We start from the raw sequence: 12,262 nt of genomic DNA, 5'->3' as shown, positions 1-12,262 counted from the left end.
CGGACTTGTATAATGCAAACGGATTGTGTCGATTTTGTTGCAAGTGATGGATCGGCCGGAGGTTCCAACCATCTCGTTATATAGCGTATGGTGCACATCCAATGCAAATGTTATTGTAAAGTCGTTGGGAGGGGTGACAAAATTCAGATTTCCACTGGATTTGACCCTCTATTACGTTCCATCAGAAAGGAGGATGAGAAAGGGGATTAATTAGATTTGTACAAATACTGCCGAGTCTCCATAACTCGTCGGTGCATTTCGATTCCATGCTAGCAAATGAGGTACGAGAATGGATCTGCAAATGTGTGGGTGTGATGACTTGAAATTTCATTAGGAGAATGATGTTTTAATTTAGCAAAGTTTTTTTTTTTTTCAGGCGTTCAACCAAATCTATTGGCGTGTGGTTGACATGCTGTCCTTGATCTTTCAATGTGGCATAGAATGTTCTCAAAATGCCATTGATGCTTTTGTTTTATATTTCCTGTTTGCAGATGGTTTGGATGCACTGGTGTTCTCTGTGAGCACACTCACCCTGCTCGGAATGTTCTGTCTCATCACCTACATGGTGAGGAAAGAAGTATTTTGGAAGTTGGAAATGGTGGGGTGGGAGATAATTGATATACTTTCCCATCCTGCTTGCGTGCGTGTGTGTGTGGTTTTTGTTTGTGTTGCAAAACCCCTCTGTTGCCTACAGGGTCATAAACATTTATTTCTGTTGTGTCTAATGGTGGGTATGAAACTGGAAGCAGGATGAGGATGGGCTACTTCATCAGCAGGATGCCTGGAGTGACTTGCTTTGAGCTATTTGATTGTCTCCAGCCTGAATTTACAAATGTGATACTTTTTCAGACTTGATTCCTAGATGTTAGCTTCTCTATTCCAAGGACATGGATGGTGCTGCTCATTCCCTTCAATATATGGCAAGCCTGACCAGTGAGACTTGCCACCATGATAAAAAGATGAGGCATGGTGCTATTTTAAAGCTAAATCCCTCTCTCCAGCCCCTAAGGAGGTGCCAATCTGCAGTGTTTATCCATGCTCTCGTCTTTAAATGCTGACCATTAAGCGAGGAATGTACATACATCACTGTCATTGGCATGACCCTTAACATGGTCAAATTCAAACCAACCGACCTGCCAGACTCAGAGCAGATGCTCTAACCACAATGCCACCGAGCCTGGTGATTTAATTAACAAATAAAATCGTATAATCATAAAAAAAATGAATTGGTGTCGCCTTCTTCATGGCAGAGGAAAATTTAACTTTTCATCACTGATAGGATAATCTTCTGCAGGTTTCTATTATTAGGGTATCCAGTCAAATGGACTGGATAACCTATTGTTTTTCTTCTGTTTATTATTATTTTTCTTCTGCCGTAAATTTGCAAAATTTCCAAATTTTTTCGCTTTAAATGCCATTTTCTCAGAAATGGTAAGACCAATCTACACAAAATTTTCACCAAATATGTATCTTTTTTGATAGCATACATAATTGATAATTGTGACGTCATAGGTCACGTGATACGGGCGCCATCTTGAAAAAACAGATAAACTTTGGACCTCTGTATCTCGGAAACCTTCTAGGTTAAAAAAATTTCGCTTGATACATTTGAACAAGCTCCCTCTCCGGAATACGTGTGATTTTTCGTGACGTCATCAGTGAAGAGGTATCCCAGTAAAAATTCGTCAAGTAGAACGCCACATGGCAAAAATTTGAAATTTCTTGAGCATCATCTACACAAAAATTCATCGTAGAAAAAAAATATTTTGACGTCATCGGTGACGTAATTCGGCCGCCATCTTGTTTTTTAGTATTTTTAAAAAAAAATCTTCTTCTCCAGAACGGCTGTGCAGATTGAGGCGAAATTTTACAGGCACATTCCCCCTGAGGTCCTCTTTCAAGTTTGTTAATTTGTTGTTGATACGTCACATGGTTTGGCGGCCATCTTGAAAAAACCTTAAAACCTTCAAACATCTTCTCCAGAAGCGCTGGTCCAATGAAGGCGAGATTTCAGAATTATATTCGTGACATGTATGCGATGCAAGTTTGTTAATTTCAAAGTGATAGGTCACATGGTTTGGCCGCCATGTTGGATTTAAGAAAAATATTAAATAATGTTTTCTCTGGTATTTCATAAGCCATCAAAGCGAAAATTTGCAAGTGCCTTCCTCGCTCAAGTCTGCATACATGGTAAAAAATTTTTACCTCAGAAGTCACATGGTTTGGCGGCCATCTTGGATAGAAAAATAGACTTTATCTGATTTACACGAAACTTCACACTTGTTCGGTTCGACGATGGAAAGCAGAATTTAAATTTATGATATCATAGGTCACAAGGTTCGGCAGCCATCTTGGATTGAAAATGAATAAATTTTAAAAATCTTCTTCTCCAGAAGGGCAAGACAGATGAAGACGAAACTTCACACATATATTCCCCATGAGGTCCTTTCTCAAGCTTGTTAATTTGTTCTTGATCGGTCACATGGTTTGGCGGCCATCTTCAAAAAACCCTAAAACCTTCAAACATCTTCTTCTCCAGAAGCGCTGGTCGGATGAAGGGCAGATTTCAGAAGTATATTCGGGACAGGTAGGCGATATAAGTTTGTTAATTTCGAATTGATAAGTCACACCGTTTGGCCGCCATCTTGGATTTAAGAAAAATATTAAATAATGTTTTCTCTGGAACCGCTTAACCTAACGAATCGAAAGTTTGCAATTATCATCTACCATCGTGTGTGCACGAGTGGTAAAAATTATGATGTCACACGTCACATGGTTTGGCGGCCATCTTGGATAGAAAAACGCACCTTTACCGATTAACACGAAACTTCACACACGTGTTCCAATACCCAGTTGGAAGCAGAATATAAACTTGTGATGTCATAGGTCACATGGTTCGTCAGCCATCTTGGATTGAAAAATAATATCTTAAAACGTCTTTTTCTCTGAAATGACTGAACAGATCCAGGCGAAACTCCACCACTATGACCGCCTCTCCATGACGAATAAAAAGTTCTCACCCCCTTTTGAGGTACGACGCAACATTTGGCAGCCATAGTGGATTGAAGGAAAAATATTAATTAATGTTAACTCTGGAACAACTGCATCAATCAATGTGAAACATCACCTTTATGGTGGAACAGTCATGCGGAATGAGGGTTTGAAATTTCAACGGGATCGGCCCCAGGGTTTGGCAGCCATGTTGGTTTTAAGAAAAATATTAAATAATGTTTTCTCTGGAACTGCTTAACCAAGCGATGCGAAAATTTGCACTTATCGTCTCCGATCGTGTTTGCACATGTGGTGAAAATTATGACATCACAAGTCACATGGTTTGGCCGCCATCTTTGATTGAAGGATAAATATTAATTAATGTTTACTCTGGAACCGCTGCTTCTATATATGCGAAACTTCAGATTTATAATTTAGGCGACATGTGAAACAAAAGTTTAAAATTTCAACCTGATCGGTCACACGGTTTGGCAGCCAGAATTATTTAATTATTTGAATCTGTTCGCCAGTAATAAGGAAATTGAACGCTTTGTGCTGCCCGGTTCGTAACTCGTCTGTTCCGCGCCGTCTCGAAGCAGGCCTGTGTTTGTATCACCATTAAATAATGTTTTCTCTGGCACCGCTTATCCGATAAATGCGAAACTTTGCGGCTATGATTTAAGTCTCATGTTGTATCAGTTGTGTCAAAGGTGGACGGACTGGGTACCCGGTCATCACTGCCAGCAGTTATAAAGTGGCAGTTCTAGTTATTATTATTTTTTTTTCTTTAACCACCCAGAGAGCAACTATTCCATCACTTTTTAAATTTTTTTTTTTATGTTGCTGTGGCACTTTTCTTTTTCCGAACAACCATTCAGTAGTGACAGGTAGAATCCAACCACAAAGCCAATCATTTAAAAGTTGTCATGAAATTGTTGCTTTGCTTACGTTGTGGCATGAATCCTCCACCCATAAACTGATTATACAATGAATGAGTGGAAGAAGCTGAACGGCATAAATTAAAATAAGTAAACAAATAAACTATTAAGATAACATGTAAGGATAAGCAGGCCTGCCTGGGTAGAGACTCAAACATACCTGCAGATTGCTTGTTTACACTCTAATAGTTTGTGATTTAAGGGTGTGTGAGGTTCAGAGATGAGGGTTTTTGCTTTTCGTGAATACAAGTGTGGTGCAACTAATTGGCTCCATTGATGACTTCCTTACTTTCCAGTGTTGACCGTCCAGCTGAGTTGGACGAGGCATCTGTAGGGGCAACAAACTTTTTCAAACCTTCTTCTTCGTTCATAGGCAGCACAAGGCTGCAGGGAAGCATCATTGGCTGAGGCTATGGCTGTGCCGCTGATGCAATGCCCTCTATAGGTTAGAGAAGGAATTTGGAATTTGGCCATGGTACCGGCAATAGCTCGCTTACTCTTCGCAAAGGACACCATGGGATCTTTAACGTCCAGCAACTAATGCTGGGAGATGGAGATGGTACGACCAGTTTAACGTCCATCTGAGGGGTGGCACACGCATTTTGATGAATCTCCCTGCATTTTAAACACCAGGGTGGTAGTTCATAGCTGGATAGAGATTCCAACCTCGGTTGGACAGCTCAGAGGCGAGTGTGTATACCACTATGCTATCATGCCAGGCTGTTTGATGGCAGTAAGTAGTCATCATGAAAGCTTGAAGGAAGAGGGAATTGGACAGCCATGGGAAAGTGATTATGTGCACTAACTCTGGATAAGTAAGATAAAGGAAAGGAGATGAGTGGAAAGCTTGGGTTCCAGTTTAAGGGGAATATCATTAAAGTGGATTCCTAAGAGTCGTGTAGAAATGACTCGATAGAACATTGCATAAAATTATAATGTCAACAAATTATTTGGGTAGGAAAGGAGCCAGGTCATGGTTCTCAACATTCTGAGTAATGCCATTGATGTGCTGTTTTTCTTCCGCTTGTGAAAAGAGGTTATTTAGCAGTTCAGGCCTGTAGTAAAAAGCTACAGATATATTACTTCTGAACTTTGAGCAGGGGAACACTGAGAAGAAAACGCGTTCAATAATATTCTAGGTCTGAAAACTTGCAGTGTATTTCGGTAGCACACGTCAACCACTACAGTGGTCTAACTCTACCTTAACCTGCCCGTTTCAGGTGTGTTACTGGGTCTGTTGTCCCTTGTGTTTTCCTGTTTGTAAGATTGAGCTCCTCTGCAGCTGACAGATTAACTTCATGTGCCCATAGAGCTGTGAGCTGTTGTGCTTGGGGACCCTTTTATCCGTCTTGTGACTTGACCGGGCTTTATTCAGTGAAGTAAGACTTGCCTGCCTTCCAGAGGTGGTGTTCTAATGAATCCTGTTGTCGTGCAACTTAAGAATCGTGCGTGTCATTAAATCCGGTGCCCTTGTGCATCTTTCTCCTGCCCTGGTTGTGTCACATGTCACTTCACCAGCGATCCACGAGAGACACCGTGATTGATGGCCTTTTGTGCTGTTGCAATAACACACAGCGATGTGCTGTACGTTAATGTCTCACTCTCGTCTTGAGCATTGGTTTTGATATTGGGCAAGATCCTTTGGGCAATTGATTTTGTGACACAGCGTCATTACCGCAGGATGCCGTTTGATGGAATTGTTTACTTTCTTCTATTGGCTTTCATTCTCAACATCTAGACTCGCATGGGAGAAATGCTGAGCTCTCATGATCTCATCTCATTGAATGGGAATCTTCAAAGGAAAATGTATGGTTTGGTTATTCGGCATTTTGCCTTTGTTTGGTCATACAATCAACAAAAAGCCTTTGGCTGTAAATTTGGATGGATTCGGTAAGTGTATGTGTTTATTTTTTTTGTGTGTACAGGTTGCTCCACTGAAATTAATCGTTGCCTTTCCATTTGAGAATATGACACCTTGAGGGGGGGTGGAGGGGAGGTGGAAGAAACGTTGCTTTAATGGATGTGCAGGAAGTTGTATGTGACTCAAGTTCATTTTTCCCAGAGTGCTGCGCTATACTTCATCCTCTTTGTGGGTCGACCATCAACACACCCGGCATATGAAGAAAGAGAAGAGAAATCGATGCTCTTTTCAAGGATTTTGAGCTTTTCTTAAATGATGACGTGACTGCACATTGTTCATATATATATACATTCACATCACGGATGGCTGCACTGAGCTTTGCAGCATGGGCCTGGGCCAATGTTACACACAACAGTTGCAGAATTCGATGTACAGTTTACATGCTCATGATTCCATGTAGATATGGAGGCTTGCGGGTTCTTTCCGTCAGGTGCACCTTCAAAATTGCATTGCCATATCATATCCTCCTGCAACTCTATCTGCGAGGAGAGATTCATCATTAAAAAAAAAAAATCAGATGAACTCTTACTGTTTGCCGAGAATTTGTTGCCCCTTTCCCCAACCCCTCCCTCTACATGTTCATCTTGGTAATTACCTCGTGTAATCGAACCTTTTCCTGTGCATTCCAGGTGTTGGCTCGCTGTGCACCTGACAGTGCATCCCTGGAGATTATGAAAGATCAAATTGAAAGCTATTTCACTAAACCCTTGCATTGCTCTCGATTCCTAAACCATTGAATTACCTGCAACTAAAGATTCCATTTCTCATAATTTGCTGGAAAAGATTGCCATCATTGTTGCCCCCTCCCCCACCTCCTCACTTGCCCCTTCCAAAGGGCCATTTTGTGTATAACGCACTAATGACAGCTCTCAGCAGAGCAATTTGCTCCTCGGCCGCATTGGAATCGAAAGCAACATTTGGAGCTTTCCAAGTGCATTTAAATGCCCGAAAGCCACAAACCTTCCAAAGTTTCACATGCACGTGTGGTGAAGTATCGCATATTTATTTTGAGCATGCTTATATGAATAACACAGAGGAAACAAATTACCCACGGTGCATTTGGTGATAGTAGGAAACTAATAACGGTCCCACGGAGAGAGAGCGGCCCTTCTTTTTGTTTGGACCGATGGTTAAATACCACCGCAGGCCTCGAAGAGCTAGAGTAGATATTGCCGACTGTATCTGCCCACGGAAACGTTGCTGCTCTTACAGCCGCTCTTTTCTGTGAAACCTGGCTCGGCATTTGATTTTGATCAATTGATTATATGGTCATTAGGTTGTTTTTTTTTTTCGGAGACATCTCGCCCAATGGATGTGGAAACCATAATGTGTGTAGATCGTTTGCCCTTTTATATGCAATGCAGTGCTCTGCATTCTTGCTGCTCTTCGAAGCACTTTATCCACAATTGTGATTTATTAGGCTGTGCGAGTGTATTTATTTTCCTTGGAGCGCTCCATGTTTTGCTATTCTGATGCATCGTACAAGTATGGATTGTCTGCACGAAGGCAGAGATATTAATCACAAATACCCACGTGGGCATGTCCTGTGTAGACTTGAACACTGGCTTGTCATGTTGGTCGTTTGATTTGTTTTGATTTCAAAAGAAGGCTGGGGTGGGGCATGAGCAGCCAGTTGGGGGGGGTCATGATTATAGCTTGATGCAAAACCCATGAATTGCTTCAAGGAAAATTATTTCAACCTCACGGTCTATCTTAAGGCCTCGTCCTTTGCTCGAGGACATTGCAAATACCTCGAGATGGCTCAGGAAATTCCCATTGTGCTTATCACTGTATATGTTGGTGTTTTAACAATTGTAACCTCTTTAGTTGTAAGAGGGTTATGGTCTCTTGTAGTTGGATGGCCGGAAATGCTGCCTCGTCAACCTTGTCCTTCCTAATCACATCAGGAGAGAAATGGAGCACACCCAATTTATTAGAGCTATAAATCTCACGGCATGTGCAGCGCTGCAAGTTCACGTGTTCATAATGGCTTTTGGGTCTTTGCACACTCAAATCGCTCATTGTCCTGCAGAGATTGGTGCAGGCCGTTAAATGATCGAGAGAATTAAAGTTGGGAACGGAGGTGGTTTATTTCTGTCCGCACTGACTCAAATCCACCGAGTGTCTATTACAGACTGAAGAAATGATCTTGTTGCTGGAGCGGGCTATGGTTCCGCTTGGAGTTTTGCTTAAATGGCCTTCCCGTCCAGGCCATTCGAGGCGATTTAGGTGTCTGACGTACGATTGTGGCACTTTATTTCAACCGACATGTATAGTGACCGAGCACTCCATCTAGAAACGTTCTGCTTCCATATTTGTTGTGCTGGAGTACCTCTGACACTGTTGTGGTAATCGCAGCCTTACTTTACCATGCACGACGTGTGACGTGTTAAAGCCATTTGGCCTATTACACCTGTGTGACATTCGCATCCAAATGTTTCCACCTACTTGGTGTCATTTTGGTAAAAGTCCAAGCGTGAATAGCAGTCTTTTTTTGTTAACCAAGATTAATGCACGCACACATTGTGCAGTATATGATGTCCACACAGTTTTTCCTGCACTGCTGTTCGTACCGGAAACGTTGGCTTCGCTTGGCTTTTGGAAATAATCCAGGGCAATCCATGGCACATTGTCTGTGGCTTGTTGAAGCGGGTATTCACAAAATTATAATGCGTGGATTAGGGGAATCTGGATAAGGTAATATCCATAGGCTTTGTGCTGATAGCATTGGTGTGTGTGTCGTCGGTGAAACGATTTAAACATTTCTATTTTACTCCTGTTGTTCGTTAACGATTTTTACTGCTTATGCTCCATGTCATTGCTGGATTGATTTTAACATGCTGGACATTTCCTCCTGCTGGGATACAAGAAAGGTGTAAGACTGGCACCTTTCTTTAATTCCTGTTTTATTTAAGTTCCAAGATGGAGGGCCTTGACTGATTATTAGACATGCTGAATATTTTCATCCAATAATACCGGTCAGCTCCTTGAGCAGGAATAGGACAACAAAGCAGGAATATCAGATTCCCATCTCATGCCTTGAAATCGGTTGTGAAGTATGTTGGTAGAGGAGAGCTCAGAATGCATATTGTAGAGCTTTGGGGGCAAATTCACTTGTTTAATTTTGATATTGATGAGATGAACTCACTTTAGCCAATTTGGAGGCCAAATAATGTCCAACACCACCCTTCCCCACCCCCGCCCCCAAAAATAATCTTTTGAGATTAATTTTGCACTAGTTTACTGTACTTGCATTAACAGGCGTACGGAATGTCGGCTCTGCCTGCGGAGCTCATTAAAGGCACAAAGAGCATGCGTTACGAACAGATGGAGACTTCCAGAGTGGCTGAAGAAACTGAGCAGGAGATTCTCATAATCAAAGCCAAGGTGAGTCGCTCTGTAATGATTTCTTCCCAGTTATTTGCTCGTGTGGTCCAAAGTGGTTGCTTTTTTGTTGTTTCATATCCAGTTGAAATGTCAGAAGTGACTAACACAGGCTGGCAGATTTTGCATCTTCGCTTTAACCTGATTTTTATTCCATGCTTCTTTGGCTTTTTGTTTTCCACAGCATCTGATACTTATCCCATGGAGTGTAGAATATTTGCAGCAAAGTGATTAAGGGATGTTTAATGCAGTTTTTGGCGAATCGAGTTGCATGGGTTTTCATGTTGTATGTTGTTGGTGTTGCACCTGTTTTATTTTTTTTGTTGATGCCAAGTCTCCTTTCATCCGTTTTCTTTTTAATCGATCATCAAAACACTTGTATTGAGTAGCTACTCATTATTTCTTCATTATTCCAAACTGTGTTTTTCCATCTCTATCTCCCCCTCCTCCCAACCCACCCTTTTCCCTTTGCTATCAACTGTGGAACACCTTTCTGATGCCTGGATTTGGTTTCTTCTGCGAGGTTTAAAATCTTTTTATTGATTTATTGCAGTGACGTCGTCCTGCTCCATTGCATTTGTGGTCGATTCAAATCTGTATAGAATGTAATAATACATAACATTATAGTTTGAGTGCAATACAGATGCAAGTGAGGATGGTGTAGGAACGAGATCAACAAAATCGTGGTTCGTGGATGATGTGCAATTTGTCACCGCTCTTTTTCTTTGTCTCTCACCATCTGTCACTTTTCTATTTTGTAGGACAAGTTCCAGTGATTTGTTCTTACTGTGTTCTCCAACTCATTGGAAGGATCTAGCAAATGTCAGTCGAGTGTGGCATCATTAAAATTGATGAAGCATCATACAGCTGAACTGCTCATTCAGGAAGCTGACATTCGGCTCTGATGTGAAAACTTTGAATGTTCAATGCTACATCGCGAGCCCTTGCACAATTTTTTTGCACATGTCTACACATCCAAACCTGTGTTCCATGGTGGATATCAATGTAATGCCATATGCATTGCTTATATCTTACTTGTGAAGGCTGGGTGTTGTCTGTCTATCTCTGGTGGACAGATAGAGCAATGGATGGAATTGACACTGTTAATCAAAGTCTGCAAAGCTTCTCCTTGCTTCCCACAGCACAAAGCACACGCCGATCAATATTCTGTTGATTTGATTCTTTGGATTAAACATTCACTTTGCTTTAAGGCATTTGGGCCTAAATGGTTGCTTTCAGAAATATGTTGCCAGTCTCACTGCACCTTTGTTACAAAAACTTTGTTTTAGATCTCACTATCAGCTTGGTACTCTTCTTGGCAAAAACAGAAAAAGTAATGTTGGCCTCTATAGCCGTGAGCCACTGACTGGGCATTTTACATCGTTTCAAATCCTTACTTGGAAAATCTAAACTTTTCACAACCTACAACGTCTTTATATCACAATGGGTTACTGGTCTGGAGATCCAGTATGGCCCTGGTACCCATACTTTACATCTGCCACTCCTGGATACAGTGGAATCCAAAGTTCTCAATATCAGTGCCATCTCACACAGAGGAGCAGAATCCCAATTCCTCTTCACAGGTTGATGCCTCTGTTTTCTACGACTTCTCCTCAGGACTTGCTTCCTCAGCTTTTACATCCCTCCATTTCTCCTTTTCACATGCATTCTTACAGTAACTCCACTGTGTGAAACTCTCAAAACTCTCTAAAAAAAAAAACAGTAACCCTGGACTCTGGTTCTGCAAAGAAAATTAAACTTGTGATACATTTTGTAGATGCTTCAACCTCTTTTTCCACCCCCCACAACCCAAGTTCACTGACCAACTGAATCACCAAACCACCAACTGCAATGTGTCAAGTTGAATAACTTCTTTTGCCTTTGCTCATATTTCTCATGGCAATCTTGAATATCATCAGCTTTGTTTACCCAATTGGCTGTCATTTCATCTTAGCGTATGCAATCTTAGACATTTATGTGTTATTATTTTGAATGACATTGTGCTGCCATGCCTGCTGCCCTGCATTAAGCAGTGCCAGGATGGACGCCCACTGGCGATACGTGACCGCTGCACTTTGGAACGCTTGGAAGAGAGGCTTTATCGTCTTCACCATCATCAGACTTGCCAAGACGAAGCCTCACGTTGGGCCTGCTGGGAGAAGTGTCGCTGTTTGATGCGCCCATTTCAGGTGTCACACATGTCGGGATCACCTAAACCTCCACAGCACAAATCAACATTGGGATGGAAGGGGTGGGCAGGGTTGGGGGGATGGGATATATAGGATGTGAACCTGGGGGTCATAGCACATTGGGAAAGTGCTCAGATGGGAATAGCAAACCTAAACCTAGCTGATGTTCGAACTGAATATGCTTCTCACGTTCTTGTATTAGCTCAAGAGATTTAGATTTTGACTTTCTTTCATATTTGAATGTATGTGTTCGCACAACGTCATACACATAATGTGGCAGTAAGATTAAATAGTCTTCTTTCAAGTTGATTACTCATTGTTCTTTGGAACATAATGATTTTCCTTATGCAGGATCTGCACAATTTGCAAGGCCCTTTACCACCCGGTGTTGATTGACAAGCACACACCGTCTCCGTTGCCGGCAAAGCCAATTCGTTTTGCACGATGTTTGACAGTGACAAAAATCCCTCCCTCGGACGTCCCTCCCTCGGACGTCCCTCCCTGTGTTCTCATTAGTAATGGTCTTTACGACCGTGCAGCTTTAATCATGGTATCTTCTGCACATTATCACATTTTTATTCATTAAGTCTGTAATGTCTATTCCCACACTCTGTGAGAGCATTGTTTCCAGAAGAATCACAATTTCTGACTTCCGTTCTCTTGGAGTGTGCACTTTATTACAACCCTCGACTGTTGTTTATGAAAGACAGAGTAATGATTGCAGACTATATGTAGGGTGGTTGGCATTATTAACCACATGAATTGCACACTAATTGAATACACAGCCAGCATTTTCTGGGATTGCAAACATACGAGCCAGTGTTATTTTGTTTGTAATG

The 12,262-nt window shown here is 41.7% G+C and overlaps 1 protein-coding gene across 3 annotated transcripts in view; it reads left to right on the top strand.

Annotated features, from left to right (window-relative positions):
* LMBRD1 (LMBR1 domain containing 1) overlaps positions 1 to 12,262 on the top strand; it is a 188,590-nt gene that overhangs the window by 80,234 nt on the left and 96,094 nt on the right. For 2 of the 3 annotated variants that reach the window (XM_085846693.1, XM_085846691.1), the window contains exons 7-9: positions 492 to 565; positions 9,112 to 9,237; positions 11,265 to 11,423. In XM_085846693.1, coding sequence (XP_085702819.1) covers positions 492 to 565; positions 9,112 to 9,237; positions 11,265 to 11,423 — 359 coding nt within the window. The remainder of the gene's footprint in view (positions 1 to 491; positions 566 to 9,111; positions 9,238 to 11,264; positions 11,424 to 12,262) is intronic. The other variant, XM_085846692.1, reaches the window with a different exon arrangement.

The sequence above is a fragment of the Eptatretus burgeri genome, chromosome 11 (genome assembly GCF_056783735.1).
Source record: "Eptatretus burgeri isolate ZD-2024b chromosome 11, Ebu_testis_v1, whole genome shotgun sequence".
NCBI lineage: Eukaryota > Metazoa > Chordata > Myxini > Myxiniformes > Myxinidae > Eptatretus > Eptatretus burgeri.
This window is presented reverse-complemented; position numbering and strand designations above follow the sequence as displayed.